At 35.3% G+C, this 21,100-nt stretch overlaps 1 protein-coding gene across 1 annotated transcript in view; it reads right to left on the reverse strand.

Annotated features, from left to right (window-relative positions):
- ADGRV1 (adhesion G protein-coupled receptor V1) overlaps positions 1 to 17,351 on the reverse strand; it is a 267,326-nt gene extending 249,975 nt beyond the window's left edge. The window contains exons 1-10 of the mRNA XM_075740373.1: positions 17,169 to 17,351; positions 15,252 to 15,401; positions 14,175 to 14,270; positions 12,988 to 13,092; positions 11,522 to 11,635; positions 8,123 to 8,688; positions 6,563 to 6,833; positions 5,417 to 5,746; positions 2,789 to 2,965; positions 1,541 to 1,764 (exon numbers count right to left, since the gene is read on the reverse strand). Coding sequence (XP_075596488.1) covers positions 1,541 to 1,764; positions 2,789 to 2,965; positions 5,417 to 5,746; positions 6,563 to 6,833; positions 8,123 to 8,688; positions 11,522 to 11,635; positions 12,988 to 13,092; positions 14,175 to 14,270; positions 15,252 to 15,401; positions 17,169 to 17,351 — 2,216 coding nt within the window. The remainder of the gene's footprint in view (positions 1 to 1,540; positions 1,765 to 2,788; positions 2,966 to 5,416; positions 5,747 to 6,562; positions 6,834 to 8,122; positions 8,689 to 11,521; positions 11,636 to 12,987; positions 13,093 to 14,174; positions 14,271 to 15,251; positions 15,402 to 17,168) is intronic.
- Between the last annotated feature and the right edge of the window lie 3,749 nt (positions 17,352 to 21,100).

The raw sequence follows: 21,100 nt of genomic DNA on the forward strand, positions 1-21,100 counted from the left end.
CAGCTGCCAGTCCAATCCCCACTGCAGCCATCACTTCCAAGGCACAGCCTAGGGTTACTACTCAGAATAAACGGCAGAAAGCTGCAGTCACACACACCTGCAGAGCTGTCAGGACTTAAAAACTTAACCTTTAACTCTGTCCACTTCCTCTATCTACTTATTTGTTTCCCACCATTCTACTCCCATTCTTTGGCCACCTTACACTTCTTCACAACTTCCATCATCATTTCTAATCTCAGTTTCCCTCTTCGTGCCAGAGAAAATAATGAATTCCTTGAGATGAAGCAGGAAAGCACAAAACTGCTTGCAATAGTCTCCATTTGGTTTTATCTTGAACAGGATTGTCTTTTCAACACAGTGAGTGGCCAAGATAGAATGAAATAACTCATTCTGCACTAGATGCATACACCAGCCAGCTTTTACAGAAGCAAGCCAATCTTGCAAAAGAATAACAACTTTCCTGTGTGATAGAAAGATGTTCAAAAAACAGGCTTTCTGCAACAGGATCAGCAACAGCTTGAGGAGCTGGTTGATGGTTTCCTAGTATATATCTGGTGTTGAAGCTCCCAAGAGCCAGTGTGCATTTCCTATATAGGACAAAAATACTTCTGCATAAGGCAAGGACTGTGTAAGTAGTAGATGTTCAATGTGAACGTTCCTGCTAGCAGACTCCTATTGGTATGTTTCCAGAAAAAGTAGAAAAATGTACCTTAGACTAACAGGAGGTAGTAGAAGAAGTGGTGATATTTCTGAACCATATATAGAATGGAGTTTTTTGGAAGCAGGACAGAAGACATAGCCAAGATTCTCCTGTTAGTAAATCAACGAGGGAATACACTCTTGATTATGAACTAATTAAAGTATTCTGAATAGTGCTCACATGCAGATAATAGCGTCTTCTGAGGTCTCTTGCAGCCTTAATTATCCCATAATCCTGATCTTGTGTGGAAGGGAGACTACAACACTGCACTTCAGAAACACTGTTGCTCGCTTTGTAGCCAAAGAGTGTGGTAATGGTCACACTGGGCTATTTTGGAAGCCAGGAGTTGTGATGGAAGTATCTAATTATCAAGACCAAGCCATACTGAGTGCACAGAACAAATAAAAAGGTGATCTAATTCTGCAACAACACCATAGACATAAATCTTTTTCTGACAGAAACACAGTTATGCATTGCTTTCTAGTCCTCATTATAGTTTTCCCCCTTATCTCACTAAATATTATTTTTCTGAAAGGTAAGTGTTATAACCAAGAGCTATAACTAAAGATCAAAGCTGAAAGAACTTTCTAAATAGCATACATTATTTTCATCAAAACATAAACAAAATTAAGTCATTAGATAATAAATACAACATCGTTTCTTACGTTGATCTCCGGTTAAAGAAGAACTTATAGACAGTCTGAATCAAGGCCTCAATATTCCTTCAGGCACTTACCAACACAATACAGGCAATACTTCCTAATTAATACTATGCTAATTTGTTATATAGAAATTGAGTATTACAACTCACAGAGATGAATAGAGATTAGGGTACAATACCTGTCCAAAGTTAATAACACCGTTTCATTCATTTCAGGTATATCATCAGCTTTAATAGTAATGTTGATTGTAGTATCACTTTGTCCAGATAAGAAAACAACAGAGCCATTAAAAGGACTTATATCATCAGGTGTTACTGCCTTTTGATTGAGGCCAGAGGGTTTCAAACTCCAAAACACAGTTGCTTGACCATCAGTCCCATCTCGATGCAACGCAATGGAAACCTATGAAACACATGAATCTGTTTTGAATTGTAAAATGAGATGCAAAAGCAATTACCCCCTTGCAAATTACCTTTTGAATATGAGCCACAAAATGTTCAGCTTGGGTTTTTTGATATGAAATCAAAGACAGCGTAGCAATGAAAATATATACAGAATCTTATTCTTTTAACCATTTATCATGTATATACTTAGTGGAGATGACAGATTATTTATATCACAAGTCACTAAGCAACTATGAACACAAAAATCCTTGTATGACTGATTTAATCAGTGTCCACCTCTTCAAGACAAAACCTAGATTTTAAATATAACTACCATAATTTTACTCTGGTTATTATAGTGCAGTGCAATCTGTAGTCTGCTTAAGTTAATCAGCAGTTTTAATCTGAGAATGAGAAACAAGATCTGATTCAGGATTTGTGGGAAGATTTCAGTGAAGACAATCAGGGAAAAAAAGTGAAAATGTAGGAAAAAAAAAAAATTTAAAAGTTTCTCCAGCTGGGACTCAGGTGCTCAGATGGATGGCAATGCTTATGAAAATTCTTCTTTAGGTTCTCAGAAACCTAACAGGCAATATTGTTGGAAAACACACCCAGCAAGCCAAAAAATATGTTCACATGTAAGTCAGTCAACTGCAAGATACAGACATTTCCATGAAATTTAGGACTGCTATCAGTCCTACCTTACATTACTACCTTTGCAATTAGTAAGAGAGATTACAACTGTCTGCAGCCCCTTTTGTTCTATGTGAGCATCAAGCCCTAACTGGCTTTGGATGCTTACAGAGAAAGCAAAGATCAACCTCACTTTTCTGATGACTAACACATTATTTCAGACCTTAGTTTTACAAGCACTTTTTTTTGCCTTTTTTTTTTTTTTAAGTAGGGAATATTTGGCATCAGGCAGAACTTAGAGGAAGGATTTTCCTCACATTAACTTTCAAATGTTACACTGAATATGGCAACCTTTCCTTTCTACAAATAATGTTTTCATAGTAAGGGACAATATAAAAAGATTTACTTACCAGTGTAGCAGGGGAATCTTCTGGCTCAGAAAGAATAATTGGAAGATTGCTAGTAAAGCCTATTTCTCCATTTGCAATATCTGGCGTAATCCTCAGAGAAATATTTCTAATCTCGCCTAATCTAGGACTCACAGGTGGGACTAGAGGAATTCTGTTTACCAGCTCAACTTTTTCCAGCTGTAGGGAAAAGTAAGAAAAAACTGAGAAGTAAGAAGCCTTAGTCCCAAGTCGGAACAATTCCAACATTTCAGATTAAGTTTCACATAAGCAAAAAACATCTCCAGAACAATTTACTCATACTGGCAACATTGTTGGTACAAAAATGTGTAAGTAGGTGTCGGTGGAACGAAGTGGATACCACTGAGCTTTGTATACCTCCCAGAAGATCATGTTAGTGTACGTAACTAAACATGGATCCAGCAGAGAGGGAGACTGAACCTTCTAGATCGGCTGATTCATTACTAGACCTCTGAACAGCAGTATTGATTTGGTGACTGGCCCAGGCTATTGTCCTAACTGCATTTTTTGTGCCATGCATTGATAAAAACCTACTGAAGGCACTGGAACCAGAATAATTTACAGCCTCCAACGAAGCCAAAGAAGGATCCAATCTTCTTACCTCTCTCATACAACTTTAAGGACTTCTCTATAACAATTAATAGATTAGAATTGCATTCAGAATTGAAAATCCATACAGTATTTCAAAACCATAGTCTCCTCTTGTGTTACCATATTTCTGATGGTTTGTTGATACTAAGAACAAATAGAAAAATGTTTGCCCTTTCTTTGAATGAGACGTATCCCTCACTAAACCCAGCCACAGTACTGACCAAGTAAGGAGAGCAGGACTTGTCTGTTTAAATATTTCTTTTAAATATAATTTATAGCATGTCATTCCATCTACATCCATTATTATAATAACTGTTTCTATAACTGATTTGCATATACTTCTGCAAACACTTCACTGGGGCATGACCCCCTCAATGACAACCACCTTTTAACTCCCACGAGGATGTGTTTTGCTTGGAGTTATCAGATGTTATCATATAGTAAGGCTTTGCTGGAGGAAGGGAAAGTGGCCTTATTTAAACCCCTGTAGTGATCATAAATTACCATTTCAACTGATGATTTTTAAAGTAATTCAATTCTTAAAATCAATCTATATAAAATACTTGGGCTGAATGATATTGAGTATCACACAAAAATATTGCTTGAGTATCACACAAAAATATTCACGTGCATTTGATGATAGATGGAACTGTTTTACAAATACTGTATTCAATATAATTGATTTGCAATCATACCAGTTAGTTGTTGAGAGTCTGAGGAATAGATGGTGGGACTGTTTGTTTCTCTGTTTATCTAAGCTTTCTTAGAAAATTTTCCTGGTCCTGCAATTAACAGTATGCAGGTGGATCGTTGTGTGGTTGTTAGCTCAGAAAAGTTTCTGAAATATTACACAGCTGAAACAATTCACTTTGCTAAGTGTTTCTGATCCTGAACAGCAACTCTGAGATTAAAGTAATGATTAATGAAGAACCGATTTTTTTTTTTTTTAGTTCAGTGTTTCCTTTTAAAGTAAATCAGCTCATGAGGAAAAAAGATTGCTTTATGAATTGAATAATAATGACGAGTGGTTTATTAAATTAGTTAATCTTCTTGTCCGTACCAAAACCTGTGCCTCAGACTACAGTAGGCTATTTAACTGAAGATGTCACTGAAGAATGTTAATCTCGCTTTTCCAGTTCCTCTATCCATTCTCTAGATGTGTTTAAGCTTCGTTTCCTCCTCCACTCCTCCTCCCCCGATTTCTGAGCTGATCCTTTATTGTGCCTAGTGCAAACTCTGTAATCTTCTCATTCTAATCATGTTCACTGAGATTATCGTTTATTCACAATGTAGAAGGATTGTCATAGTGATAAATAGGGGTATTTTTCTTCCTTCTCTATGAGTTTCTAAATGAATTTTCTGTGCTGGAAAGCCCCTCTGATTTAGTTTATTCAAACAAAAAGATTTTTATGGTTCATGGAGAAAGTACAGAACACCCCTCGCCTCCCTGGAATCCACACTTTGAAAAGCCAGGCAAAGTGCCTGCATTCTGAAATATTTATCACATGTGCATCTCCTCCGTAGTCTGCACTGCAATGTTATTTATAATGTATCATTTAAAAGCGGCTTGGATTTAGGTATTTTAATTCTTCTATAGATCTTTCAGATTTCACGCCAATGTAAAATGTTCCAATTTTAAGAACCTTAATTTGGTTAAATTGAAAGCCAAGGGGTAGAAAGAGAAACATACCTCAAAATGTAACTAACATCTGCAACACTGATCTAATTTTGTTAAATTCCATGATTAATATCTGAATCCTGTTACAACAGTCTATTTTTTAAAAAATGGTGTAATTAGTAAATAATGATTAGGAATAGAGCCCTTTATGGCATATTTATGGAAGCTGCCCCTAAATAAGAAAGCTTTCTTAGCTACAGAGCTAATAACTTCATTTGGGTTTGGGTTTTTTTTAACAAGTAGGGTCATTTCAATTAAATTAAAAGGGAAGGAGCCACTACTAAATTATATCCTTCGTATTACACAGGCTAAAAAACCACCCCAAAACACAAATGAGATACCTGTATGAGGAAATGAGCACCATTTTGAAGAAATGCATCATTTCTTATTGGTATATTTAAAGTATCTTGTGTTTTTCCTTCTGGAAACATGAGGATGCTTCTTCTAGACATATTTAGAATGCCATCTTTTGCTCTCTCAGGATCCAGAGCTCCAGCTGGAATATACAGTGCAGTATAAACCAACTGCACATCTCCAACTGTTCCTCTCCCCCTTGCAAAACTCAAGGACAAAAAGCGTCCCATTGGATTACTTTCAATCTTCTGATTCTCCAAAGGATAAAATTTTATTAGGCCATAAACATCATCACTGTCCTGAACGTAAAACAGAAGCTGCAAAACAGAAAACAGCATCACTTACTCTATGCTACAGTTACTATACACCATAGTTTTCATGCTTTCACGAAAGCATGTCCTGACTGTCACCATACATTTTTCTCCTTAGTGAATTGGCACTGAAGAAAGAAATCAGATTGACAGCCCCGACGTATTCTTTGTACGCAAGCAGCACAACGCTGACAGTGGCAACTTTCCCACTATGCATCATCCATGTGCCAGAATGAGCTCTGAATAACCGATTTTTTGCTTCAGCAGCCAAAGTGAATAATTTAAAAATGTTTCTGATTGTGAATAATTTCATTTTATTCACCAAGTTCATTCCAGCCATTTTTGAGAAAGACAAAGTAGGGACTTGAGTCACAAAACTGTCAGCAATGCAAGCCACCCTTTATTTAACACATCAAAGGCTATCGTCTTAATCACCAACCCCTCCTCTTGAAGCTGCTACTCTGTGTAAAACATTCCAATAATCATTAAGACAGTAAATGAGCAAGTGAAAATAACTTTCCTGCCTTCTCTTAGCAAGCAGTCACTCAAGACAGCATTTACGCAATGCTATGTACATTGGGAATAATTTAAGTTGAATGCTACCGCATAAAAAAGGTCTGGTTTTGTATACTGTACTAAGGCAGATACTTTGGATATGGTTCTACATGCTAAGATTATATTAAGGATTAGTTTGTTGGATTTATATTCAAGCCCAAACCCTTTAGTCAGTTTAGCCAATTAATCAATGCTATCAAAAGTGGTAAAGTCACTAATTATTACCTGTTATTACCTTCTCCATAAGAATTCTAAAAGCAAACTTACCTCAGATGGTTCACTGACTTCTGCACCTCCCTGTATTGTATGGGCCAAAAGTTTCAGAAGATAGGGCTCTGCCTCTTCTGGTATATCATCATTAACAATGTTCAGAGGAAGTGTTACCAGCATCTGCCCTTGATCAAAACTTATCTCCCCCGACTCTGGAACGAGGTCTGCAGTCACCGGTGAGGGATCACTGCTATTTCGGATTATAACCCAGGCGACAGAAACATTTCCATGTGTTCCACCATTTCTTACAACTGTGATCCCTTCAAACCTACAGTTTTGAATGAAAATAAAACCCCACAATATAAAATTATAATTAATATTGGTTTGGTTAGTTATCTGTTCCCTGAAAGACTTACACTGACTTAAGTAGAATAAATGTTAACTGCTGCAACTGACATTTGAGTCAGGGCTTAAGGTTTGTGGAATAGTAACACACGTGTAAGACTGTTCTTAGAGTGCTTATGCACTAGCTCTCTGTAATGTCTGTAAAGATATTTGTTAGAACTCACTTTGGTTAAAGTGAGAAAGATACTGAGAAGTGGAGACTTGGCATGTTTTACACTTATCTCAACAAATACATGTCAAATTTCAGAAAACTTTTTCTCTATTAACTTTCTACACCATTTTATAAACGATATCAAAAAACAGTTGTCAGGCATGAACATTAAAATGATGATTGTGGATGAATTACTTGCATCTGTACTGAAATACTAAATTTTCAATATTTGTGACACTGGAAATGTCATGTTTCCTGCATCTGACAAGCACATGACTACATCAAAAAGTCTTGGAATCATGACTTAGAAAAATTTAGAAAGCAAGATTTATTTCTTTACTAAGAAAAGATGAATACTGAAGTGCTGGGCTCCACATACTATAAAATATTATTTCTAAATTGCTCATAGTATGATAGCTCAACACATTACCTGTTTCTCTGGGGATGAACTACCATGAGTAGCTAACAGCGGACATTTTTATTGACATTGTCAATATTGTGTATCAGTCCTGCCTGTAAAATTTGTACAGAACTTTGATTTTAATCTCTGTAAAATTACAAATATTTAGTTTACTTTTAAGTGTAAGGTAAATATTTCATGGGAGACATTCAACATTTTATTTTTTTTTATTTTTTTTCCTTTTTTTTCTTTTTTTTATTTTTTTTCTTTTTTTTTTCCCTTTTTTTCTTTTTTTTTTTTTAACCAGAGACTGATTTATAGTACATACAAATATTTACCAGGGAAGGAAGCCAGAAATCTATTTCCCACTTGTATGAACTGGTGTGTGGCGGTATCATGAATTCATTGATACTACCTTTAGATTAAGGGTTTTTCAGTATTCTGTAATGTGATTAAATACTTGAAGTTTTTATATGCAGTTCATAAATATTAAAATACTTCCTGTGTAACAGACATTTCCACTTCCCAACACACTAAGTGATTTCTACTTTATATTTTCAGTAATGATTTTATAAGTGCTTTCAGTGAAATCCTAAAGATGCCTAACAATGTCAAACAAATCTCTTCAACTGAGTAGATACTAGATTAAGATCTGTAGTACCTTGACATTTGGTCTTCATCAATGATAACAGTCTGAGCAAACAGGATACTGTTGATCGATAGTACTCCATAGGGTTTATCATTTGGTTGGATGGTGACATGAACAACAGATGGATTGACCAAAACAGCATCTCCCTGCAAAGTGTCCTTAAGAAGCATAACCTGAAAGGTCTCGGCAATTTCTGGTATGGCATCATCAAGGATCTTAAATTTCATATATGTTTCATGAACTAGAGGTGGGAAAACAATAGTTCTATTTGGCTGTAGATCTAGGAAGTCTACATTAAGCTGTGCATGCGCTGTTGAATTCCCAGTTATGATGGCGTAACTGACAGAGACTTCATGTTCATCAGGTCCAATTAATTTTCCACTGACATCCTTACCACGAACCACTTGAATTGTTACCACATCAACTTCCTCAGGCACCATGTAAGCACTCTGAACAAAATGCACAGGACTGTCATTTTTCTTAATATTAATCTGAATGGAATTTTTTGTGGTGTTTATTTCAGCCCCTCCTTCCACGCTCCTCAGATGAACAACAAAAAATTCATCATTTTCAGGTATCTGGAAAAAAAACATTAGCAACTGGGTGTAAGTCACATTTCAAATACATGCAGAACACTCTTACTGAGAAATATGTTTTATATATTTTACAGAAAAGGGAAATAACACAAACTTGACAGCTCATTTCATATTAAAACAAACAGGAGAGAAGTCTTGCTTTGAACTTTGGCTGAAAATCCCTTCTCAAAATCGAATGTTTCCATTTTCTAAAATATACTTCTGTGCTCTGGCAATACAAAAAAGGGTGGAAAGCCAAACAAAAGCAAAAGAAAAACTTGGCAAGCATCACAAAAAGCTGGATCTTTCCGACTATAAGGAGATCCAAACTCTATTTTTGGAAGCCACCCCTGTTTGGAAACAAGCATTCCTCCCAGTTATTTAGACTTATATCTTGTTTTTATGATGTTGATATTTATTGACCTTTACGCATGCCTGAGAGAATACAGGAACAACTTACGGACACAACCTACCTTGGCCCACCCCTTCCTATACAACTGGAAAAGGAACACGTCCTACGTTCAGACACACCCACATTCCCAGAGAAAATTTCCATCACACATCTGAGAAAATGTTTTCTGGTGCTTAGCAATTAATTAGGCTCTGGCATTTCTACAAAATGACTGTTTAAAACTACATTGTAGTTTTAGCTATTTCTTCTCCAGTATCTGATGCAGCAGACAATAAAGAATGGCTCATACACCACAAATTACAGAACTTAAGGGTAAGATTTTTGCTTTATATTACTACATTTTATTGCCCAAATCCTGATTTGCTAAACCTATTTAACTGAAAAATACGATTATTTTATTAATACATATAGATAAAAATTAAATCTTTAAAAATTATTTATTATCTTTGAATCTCATCCCTGCTGTGGACTCCTGGAAACTAGTGTTATTTTTCTTCTGAAAGGAATTCCAGGACAAAAATACTTATTTTTTGCTAATGGTAATACTCTGTTATAAAGTTGACAAATCCTTTTAATGCACTTTTGTTTACCGAGCTAAAAAAGTTCTGAAAACCCTGCTGTCCAATATTTCTTCTCTTTCACACTCATTTGCTAATTGGCCACCCTCAGATCCTTTTCTAGGGCTAAGAGAGCAGGCATGCAACTGCCTTTACAGCTGATGCCAATTCTGGTCCTTGTTTGGCTTGTGGCACTTAAACTTGCATAATGTTGTTAACTGATGCAGGGTCTTTTTGTCTACGTGAGATCTGGAAGCTGTCAGTCACCTCTCTCCTATGCTGAGATACAACACAGTTATTTTACCTTATTAGAATAGATGCTAACTTACGTTTCATTTAGTTCACTACTTAATATACCATCTTGCACCATAAAAATACACATTTAAGAGACATGCAGAATGTCCTGTTGTAGTTTACATCTTAGTATCTCAAATAAATGGGACAGTCTGGAGTTCTTAATGGCATCATGACTGACCAATTAAAAAAACAGTCAAACTTCAAAGAAAACAGTATAAAGAATTTCCAGTGCTGCCTTGCCTCTTTCATTTACTCTTAACAAAGTTTCCATTATTCATCACTAAAAAAGGAAATGTATACAATAAAATTACTATAAATGTAGTGCTGTGCAGATAAGATCTGCAGTCCCCTAGTTTCTGTAGGAAAAGTGCTACCCAATTCAGAAAAATACAAAAAAAAAATGCAGGAATATGCAAAAAACTGATTTAAAGTTGCTCACTTCCAAGACAGGGACTTTTTTGCTATTAATTTTTTCTCGTGAATTTCCTCATAAAGTTGTTCTGTATCATATTTAGTTATTTCGGTTCCTCTATTTTCCCTCTCATCCCCATTATAAATTAAAAAACAAAACCCAGAAAAGAAAATCATGAGTAAGAACAATGAAAATCGTAAGTTGAAGAATAGAATGTTTTGTTTACTCTGAAATAGAAAGAAAGGCTCACAACATATAAACTTTTTTTTAAAGACCAATCTAAAAATTTTAAAATTTTAATTATCACCCAGTGTTTATACTCTTCACAAGACTGCCTGTTTCTTACAGGAATCTTATCCATTTCTAGAAGTATTTTTTAAAATATGTTTCTTTCCTGATAATATATCTATATAAAAACATATAGATTTTTTCAATCTGTCTTTTCCCTGTGAATATTTGATGTGTTAAAGTCTTTCTCTAGTGGCAAACATAGCTTGCCTGCTCTTCACACGAAGGGGAGCCAATCAAGTTAACAAAGAATAAACTGGATTCTTATGCATTGCAGAGGAGCTGCACAGGCATCACTGAGGATGTAATGAAAAATGCATCATGTAAGCAATCTTATGGTCAGGTTCCTTTTGCCTAAACAATTAATAAAGACAAAAAGGAGAGCCTGAGTTCATTATGTAAACATAACCTGAATTTGCAAGGCAGACAAGTAGGGAAAAGGAGAGCACATTTAAAAACAAATATAGAAAAGTTAAATACAGAAAGGACAGTCTAATAGATAAACCTATATCTAGTTCAAGAACAACATCCTTGGCCATACAACAAGGACCTCAGTGTTCCATCTGAAAACAAGTGTAACACTTTCCTGATTATTTATACATTTATTGCAGTAGCACCTAACAGGTCTAGTCAGAGCAGCCAGGATATGTTCAGAAACTAAAAATATTCACCGATGAGAATAAGAGAGGTGGCATTAGAAAGAGTAAAAATACAGCTCATAGAGCCAAAATTTAACATCACTTTAAAAGTAGAAGTGCTTTTAACCTTGTTTAAACCAAGCATTTTTGTAAGCATTTACTCTAAATCTCTCCAGAACAGCAGTTAACCTTCTACATATCCAAGCCAAAAATGAAGTTAGCTTGTTCTTACCTGATCATCAAGCACTGTTAAATTACAAATCAGTATTGATCTCCCAGGGGTAAATGTGATATTTCCCCTAGCTGGACTTAAATCTTCTTCAGCTGGGTTTGGTCCATCTTCTATCTGCAAAGAATTGATTCTTACAATAAGAAATATATAAAACAGGAATACAAATCTAGTACAAGTACAACAATCAGTGCACAGCGTGTGACATGCCTAACAGATGACTATTTATTCAGTCATCTCCTGCTCACAGGTGCACACCTTCAGTTGTGAAAATCTGCTCTTGTTGGCAGATGGAGTAAGTCAGAGTAACCACTCTGAAGAAACTGTGTATTGCCAGAAAAAGAGGAAGAAAACTACTACATACATAGGCGTATGAGGACCCTTTGGTGTCTACTGATGCATAATTGACTCTTTCACATAACACAAAGGATTTTTATTCTAATTTAAGACAAATCACTACTATTTCATAATAAGTTCCAAGACAAAATAATAGCAGTTACTGGTTTTGTGTCCTTTCGATTTTGACTTGTGATATTACAGATAATACACTTAGCAGTGAAACCTAAAAGACTAGGAAGCCACTTACAGGCAATATGATTTTTTTTTTAAGAGTCTTGTAAATACAAGCTACATTGTGAGATGGACCTGATCAATTGGACAGATAGTAAAATTTATTGGACCTTAAAACAAATAGATCTGCAATATAGTACACAGAGAATCGCATCCTGTATTTTAACTATACACACTGTATTTAGTATGCAATAAAATCTGATACCAATCTTTTCAGATTTTGACAGGCTTAGATTAAACCCTTGATGATGTATAAGACTAGACCACTGATAAAGAAATATCCAGATGAAAGTAGTTATATATAATTTTAGAGTATATAACATAATCGGAGCTAGATAAGAAAAAAAAAAGCAAAAACACTGAAGGCAATAACTGTGTCACATTCAAATCAAGTACATTAATAATAGCCTAAATATTCGACATTAGTGGTTTAGTTTCTGGGAATTCAAACTGCAGTTTTACAGATACAGAATTTCACTAAAAACCAGGCTCTCATACTTACATGTTCAATGTTGGCACAAGAATTAAAGACACACTCAGATGTTTATTTGTAAAATATAGATAGATTTGAAGAAATACATAAGATATTTCTTACACACATAATATATGTTGTTTTCTGGTAATACCAACTAATGCTGCCTCAAATATCTTCCTAAATGACAGAGAACACTCAGTTTTCTCTAATAACTCTCAATTTTCCCTCAAATTAAAGAGTCAGATAATTACAATATTTTCCATTTCACAGGTAATATCTTTCCATTTTATGAAACCGATTTAACAAATGCAGACACAGGTATTTTTCCTGTCTTTCGCTTTTATAAACACTTTGATAAGTTATGATTATGGTCTCACAGTCTCATGCAACAGACTAATATATGAAGCCTTTTTGATAAACTCACCTCAAAAGTTACGACAACTGTCCCATAGGTTCCCCTCTCCCTAATTAGAGTGAGAGGCACAAATTCGTTTCTGCCCCTGGGTTCATTCACTGTGATTAAGGCAGGCTAATGAGGAAGAAAAGGGACAGGCAATCAGGCACAGATCAAACATCACAGCAGAAGGAAGAAACTGTTACCATAGAAATACCAAACTCCCACAGACAAGTTAATCCAGTCTGCAAACCAGTCCACTGATGGCACACATTTCCTAGCAACCAATTAGTTCAGCTAATAAAAAGCTTGAAAGATTTCAGATAAAAAAATTATCATAAGTTATGCAAGTAGAGCGGGGTGTTTTTTTAATAAATTAACACAGTCAACACACACAAAGCACTGGCATACAAGCACTGGTATTTATAGGAGATCCTAACCCCGTTAAAAATAGGTTTTCTCCATTAAAAAGTCATTTATTAGATAACTAGCTATAAATGGATCTGTCTATCAAACTGTTGTAGCTGAAAGACTTCAAAGAATTACACCAAATCAGGCAGCAGCATGGCTTACTACTATTGTGCAAAAAATGTCTTGTGTTAATTGTTCTTTTTCAGGGATGAACTTCACAAAGATTATTTTGCTATAATGCTGGCAATAAGGCACAGTTTCTCTTTCTACTAACACAAACTCTGTATTATTGCAAATATTCTACACACCACTAGAGTCACATCAGTGTCTTATTGCAAAAGGTGTTATACAATGCATATATCATCACACTGTTCTCTCAGCTTGAAAGTATAAAATTGCTCACTAAATATGGGAATGTATATATTCTCGAGATTTCAAAATTCCATTTTTAACTATTACTCCTCCCTTCTTCCCTACTATATTTGCATCTTGACTTACAGATGAAAGGCAGTGGGACTGAACAGCTTTTAAAAAGTTTTATATTTAAGATGAGCAACATAGATATTCAGCCAAGTGTGAGGGTCTCAGGCAACATCTCAACATCTAAAAGCATACAGAAGTATTAAAGCTGTATATATGTGTAAATTATGTACGTATATATGTGTAAATTATCTCTAGAGATGTTTTCCAAGATGTAACTCAGAATCAGTTTTCAAAGGATTCAGTTGAATAACCAACCAGCACCTTTGAAAATTTCACATTTATGTTTTCTAAAATTTTCACATATACCATATAAAAAGCCATACCATGTTAAAAGAAATTATTCCAAAGGCATTGTCATTTGACAAGATTGTTACAGTGACAGATTTGGGTGAGCCAAGCTTTATCCTTGCAGATGGTTTCTGAAAGTAACAAAACAAAATAAGACATTAAATATGGTGATGGGCAAAACTCACGCATTTTTATTTTACTGTCTTTTAAGAGTAAATATTAGCCTATAATAAATTGTATGTCTTTTAATTATATATTACAATGAAAATTATTTAAAGCAAGAGACTGCACTAAAATAATTCTTAATTATTGAGGAAATACATTCTATACAGTCAATAACAAAGTGCTTGAAACTAACTTTGTAAATGATTAATCATAGTTGGAATCTATTAATGACACCATAGCAATAGGGAACTAACTATGAAGCATGTAGCACTGCCAGGAACAAACCAAAGGAAGAAGGAAGGGAAAATATGCATTTTTATACTCACTGCAAACATCCCCTGAGATTAGTAATAGTTGGCAATAAAACATAAAATTTATTTTTATTGAACTGACATCAAGCTTAGTCATGAACTGTTACCAAAAAAAAAAAGTGAATGCTCTTGTAGCATGACTCCTGTGAGACAGAACAATATGAAGAGACTTATTGATAAGTATTTTAAACATTGCTTGTTTGTTTTCAGGTAACCCTCATTTACCCTCTGCTTCTGGAGGACTGGAAGTCATTCTCTTTTTTTTGCTACTTCCACCCTCTCTTTCAGGTACGGTCTAGGCAGGAAAACAGGAAAGGTTGGGATTCTCTTCACAATCAAACACTTCTGGGCTCTAGTACACCTTCAAATATCCACAGCTCAATGCAGTGCCCAATGAAGTTTCAGACTATGTCTATACTGCACAGCAACACCATATAGAGACACCCACAGCAACAATAAACCGTTCCAAAAAGCAGTAAGCACCATCCTGGCTACTCTCCACATTTTAGTTCTTACCTGTTAGGATTCAGACACACAAGCAGTATGACCACATTGAAATCTATGGAACACTATTCATTTATGTCAGATTACCCACTGTTTTCTGGAGAAAAGATAAATTGAAGAACCAAGACTTACTGGCAGTGTCAAGTGAAATGTGAATGTCTCATCAGCCTCGGGAAGATCATCATCGCAGACAGATATATACACTGTCCGGTTTGTTTCTGTATCGGGTATAAATGAAGCTGCATATGTGTCAAAAAAGTCTCCTGTGTTTTCTCCATCAATCTGCAATAAACACACAACTGATTGCCACCTTCTTCTTCCTCCACTGTATTCTGGAGTCATTTAACAGACTTCATACACTCTTCTTTACACATAATTCTTCCTGCAATTTCCCCTGCTGTCATCAGTTAAGTTCCGGGCAGAAGGTATAGATAATAGCCCCTTGTATCCATGCTAGGTAACCAGGAAAAAAACCAAACCAAACCAACCAAACCCAACACTTTATTCAGAACCATTTACGATTTCCTTCCTTGCAACTGGGTATCTGTTGCATAATGCAACATATGACCAGGGGTTTTAATGGAAAAGCTATTCCTAGCACAGATCTGTACATCTCATAATACCCTACCTGAATTAAACTTAAGATGTAACTGCCCTCTGCCTTCCTCTCTGTTGAGGGACTAGAAGGAGCCTAGGCATTTAACTTAGATTAACATTTTGATTGCCAAAGTTGGCAAGAGGAATTCTTCTATAATGAACAGCCTTGCTTTCATTTCAGTCAACAAAAGAAAATCGCCCTGATTCTACTGTAAGTAAGGTAGGTAAAGGAGAGATTGCAAAAGCAGTAGTGTCAAGACTAAGGTTAAGCTTACACTTGGAAGCTGAGACTAAATGGAGAGAAGCAACTGAACCAGCACAGCTGCCATGCCTGAAACTACTGTCCTTATAGGCACTAAAGGTTTGAACAAACCATTGTGAAAAAGGCTATCCTTCCTTGGAGAAGAGCGAAGTTAGAGGTCCAACGAAGAGGAAACAAAGTACAGAAGGTATTTCTGTGGCTCTCACCTAGCATTGGACATATCAGCAACTACTTTTTTATGTATCTGAGCCAACACTAGACTTACCTAAAAGCTCTTACGAAAACAGGCTATAAACATCTTCCTAAAAGAGCTGTGCAAAATATTCATGAAACAAATTTCACAGTTTCAGGTCCTTAATAAGGAAACTAAGTTACTCTGCTTGTTACAGCAGTAAAGAGCACTGGTTTTCAAGTACAATCCCACTTTCTCAAGGTTTTTTCCTCAGATGTTAATAAAATATGAAATCCTCACAGATCAATTTCTATTCCTTGTAATTTCTAAGACACGTGTTTTTCATATTTAGTTACCGGAGAATAAAACATTGTGCAGGAGCGTAGATAATTTCTTTTGCCTACAGACTGCAGAAATGCATAAGCAGTACATCTTCTGTGGTACAGTGCTGTGTTCTCATGTGGTACTTACACCACACAGCATCTTACTCCATACGCATATAGTATAGTACACTCTAAGGGGTTTAAACTTTTAAAGGGAATACAATCAGGATCATGGTTAATAACAGCTAAGAAATAAAGGAAATAATGTAAAAATACTATCTCTGATCTCCAAATGAATTCAACAATGTAATTTTTAAAATTCATATGGAAATCTGACTCAAATAGCAGAGTACCTATCAAATGGCAAGGTCTGCAGTAATCTGGAAAAGGAAAAATTGTTATATATCCACATTTTCAGTATGATCTCACAGCCACAATCAAAATCAAACAAGTATATCAGTCTGGACTTCTGGCTCCTTGAGAAGATGTTTATACCATTATTTTGAAACTATTGACGCAGCCAGCAGGAATTTACTCAGCTACAGAAAGTGGGTGTTGCTTCTTCAAAGTGAAGCATTGTCAAAAGAGGGTGAAATGCCACCCTCCTTTTCATTGGCTTGATAAAAACAGGCACCATTCAAAACTTCAGAAAGATATTAATATTTACTGAAAATATAACTGGCATAGTTTCTTACCGACACAATTGCTGTGATGTTAGCAGGCTTCCCTGTCCTTTCAATTACAAGTCGTATAACAGTTGTACTCGTTTCATTAACTACAAATACTGTTTGTCCACTGAACTTCACTTCTGTTTCTCCAGATGTAAAATGAATGAGTAATGCTAAAAGCAAATAAACTAATAAAGAAGCAGAGGGCATCCCTACAGAAAAAGAAAAGAATAATTAAAAATAAATTGTGAATCTAAAATGCACAAAACATTCCCAGTTGACCTTACCAATCCAGTCAGCCCTTCTCAACCCTTCAAATACTGTGATTATCTGGTGAGCTGCAGAAATGAGATGAAAACATGCACAGGTCTCAGCTATAATCAAGTCAGATAATATAATTATCATCTACATCTAATTCTATTTTCATAATTTTCACCTACTGATTTTTCTAGATAGTATTTATCAACTTTTTTCAAGTGGAGGAATAAGAAACTTCTTTTAGGAAAAAAACAATGACATTGCCACAATTGTTTTCATTTTCAACCAACAAATAATTAGCTTAAAGGTTGACAGTTCTATTTCCACTTTCTTTGCTCTCTTGATTCTCTTTAGAAATAAACATGAACTGGCGGGAAGGGTGAAGGGTTGGATGTTTGCAGTCATCTCATAGACCACCTTCTGACATCTTATGGACCATGAAATGTCCTTAAACATTTGCATATTTACTTGAGATTCTTTTCACTGCTTCTCTTATCCCATGATCCTTTCATGTTTTCCTGTCACAGAGAATCAATGTGGCACGTTTTAATGCCATTGTAACCTTTGTACAGCCAGATCTTTATTTTTTTTTGTTTCTGCACAATGTCTAGCTTTCTGCTAGGATAAGACAGCTTAAAACTAAGGTGGTTTATTTCTCTCACTTCAGACTCAAGTTATGTAATGTAACATACAAGTTTGAGTTCCAGTGAAATCATCAGGTGTTGATTCTGTGAAAGACGCATTTTTTAAGAAGCTCTGGCACAACAAATTGGAAACAGCAGCTGTGTTGTGCAGAAACTCATACTGTACAGCGCTGACCAGAACTAAGATTTTCTTGGATACTGGATGGTGCAGATTTCTGTCATAAGGATCTGAGCAATTTTTGAAGAAACCAAGAGAACAAAGTTGTGCTCCAAACACCAAAAGGCATTACAGCATGGATCTTCAATGGAATTAGTTCTTTCAGCAAGTTTCTTCTAACCTGTAGTCACTGTTTTATAATGATATTTTTAAAAATTTCTGTACATAAGATACCAACAATATTTGTGTGATTACACATATAAATAAAATGTTGCTTTGCTTAAAATTCTACTTCCAAGTGCTATGCTTACCATACAGATCTGTCAATGACAGTTGGATAAACTGTGCAGAAAATATTACATTAATATTTGCGTATCAATAATATTTAAGCTCAGCCATGTTTGCAAAGCACTTGCTTTCATTACATATGAGGGACAGTAAATGAATATTTAGTCGTAAATGACCACTGAAGCAGAAAATGTCATGCGTATACTGAAATGTATTTTCTGTAAAGTGTGTGCCAAATTTGTAATCAGAATACACTTGAGGTCGTGCGCAGATTCTGAGTGTATTATGTACGCAGTCAGGCAGTTTTAATCTTGCACAGAACAGAGAATAAGATAGCCTTCAGACCACTAAAATTAACACAGCTTCAGAAAGACTTCAATACTTTGATTCATCTTACAGTAAATTCTGTCTGGCCAAGGGTTAATTTTACATTGTGAGGACTTGAAATAAACTGCTTTCGGGCAAGTTAAAGAACAGAAATTATCCACAGACAAAATGTATTAAGTAACTCCAAGTTGGAAGTACAGTCAAGAAAATTATCGGAGTCTCTCAGAATTCCTACAAGCAAAGACTAGTGGGATGACAAAATTAGCCAGTTTTAATTACTTGGAATAAAAAATTCACCTAGCTCTACTGAACATCATAGAGAGAACAGGTGAGCAGTGAAAGTAAGCATCAAAAATCAGGACTAACCATTTTCCCTATGAAAACACCTATCCATTTTACAATCTATTGGAACAGTGTTTTGTTATTTCCCACAAAAATGTCACAGCAAAAAATAATTTTGCTGCAGAACTTCACATCACTACAAACTTTTATTACCATGAACACAGCCCTTCAAGATATCCATGGCTCTTACTGAGAAGCCAATGTGTAAAAGAGTTTCAGGAACAATGCATGATTACTACATATCTATCTATTTAGTACTTCCAGTGCAGAAAAAGTAGGAAGCAAAGATAAGATATATATACACAAAATTCCTGGGATTTACGGTTGTCAGTATTTCCAAAGCTGACCGTATTACCTTGCAAGATGTTTTTGTTGTTTTCAAGTGGAACTGCTCTGAAAAACACAAACTTCAGGCTGGAAAGAGAACAGTTGTGTAACCTTTGTAAACTCTGCGACAATTACACTGTCTGCAGATGCAGGCATCATCCCTACTAAACCGAGGAATTCGTTGACCTTTTAGCTTCAGCTGTTACCTTGTCATAGACTTCGCAAATATCTTCCCACGGTACATGCTTCTAGTAAATAATACTGAAAACATGATCCTTGAGGGCAAGAATACAAAGTTTAGAATTACTTGAATTCTATTACTTCTACTAGAGAGCATTCTAAAACTATAGGATTACTCCTGTGGAACAAGAGAGGTTTCACAATCATACCATCAATTATTTAGCTGGTGTGTATGCTTCCTTGTTACATTATTTGTACTAAGATTTACTTTGCATAGCCTGCCAAAAGTAGTTTTTACACTGTTTATACAAACTCAACTTTGAAAATCATTATTATTTTTTAAAAATTGATGTAATATAGTTAAAATAACATAAATCATGACTTAAAGAATGCAGAACAAATTTATTCAAATAGCCAATAAAATATTATATGTCATAGTATCTTACTGAATATGAACTTTGTACACTAAATTCCTACAGAAATGTAAAAGGGAACACAATTTGTTCCTTATTAACTGCATTGCATAAAGTTCAGCAGAAGCCTTTGCAAGATCAGGGATTAAAAGACGACTCTTCCCCACCTCCCTCACACCAGTGTATCATGGGTGAGTTTATTTTTTTCAAATGAAGCTGAAACTCTAGTCCTTGTTCACTGCTAAATTTTGGTAAGCTGTGTTTGGTGCATCAAATACTCCCCTCTGCTTCAGCTAAACATTATTCAGTTCAGTTCTCTCAATCCAGGATATTTGGTCAGGCTTTAAAATAGATTAATGAGTCAAAGTCATTTAAATGTTTTTGAAAGAACAACAAGCAATGGAATATTCTATAACTTCAGAGTATATACAAGTCAATGGACCAACTAGTCTGTTGCTGTGTTCCGACTAGAGCCATTTCAAATAAGAATTGGTAGTATCACTGCTAGTTTAAAGCAATGCTAAGTTCTGAGGCCTAGATGATATTTGTAAGGGATTTATAAAAAAAAATTCTGTCATCAAAACCACAAGGAAGTACCTCTCAAAAATTAACTAGACATTTTTAATGGTATTAAAGAATATTAAAAGTCTAAAAATCACATTCTTCAACCATATAATTTAAAAAAGTAAAGAAATCTAACTCAAAATTCTGAGTCACGATCTCTAACTAACATTTTATTTCAGTCTTTTTTTACGGCACTTTCTGAAGCGCATTTATGTTTCCCCCGAAAAGACAGAACCCCAGCGTAAGACCCAGCAGAGCACAAACAGATTGCACGCAGTAATGTCACAAATTATGTGAGGAATGCCATTTCAATCTATGGCCTATTTGGAGCCAAGGAGAGGTAGGCTTATGCAACTGGTGTACCTCGTAACTGATGAATTACCTGGACTAGCTTACTTTTCTCTAGTTTCTGGAACAAATTTCAGGTGAAGACTGTAAAGTTTATAAAGAATGAGTGGT

The sequence above is a fragment of the Balearica regulorum genome, chromosome Z (assembly GCF_011004875.1).
Source record: "Balearica regulorum gibbericeps isolate bBalReg1 chromosome Z, bBalReg1.pri, whole genome shotgun sequence".
Lineage (NCBI taxonomy): Eukaryota > Metazoa > Chordata > Aves > Gruiformes > Gruidae > Balearica > Balearica regulorum.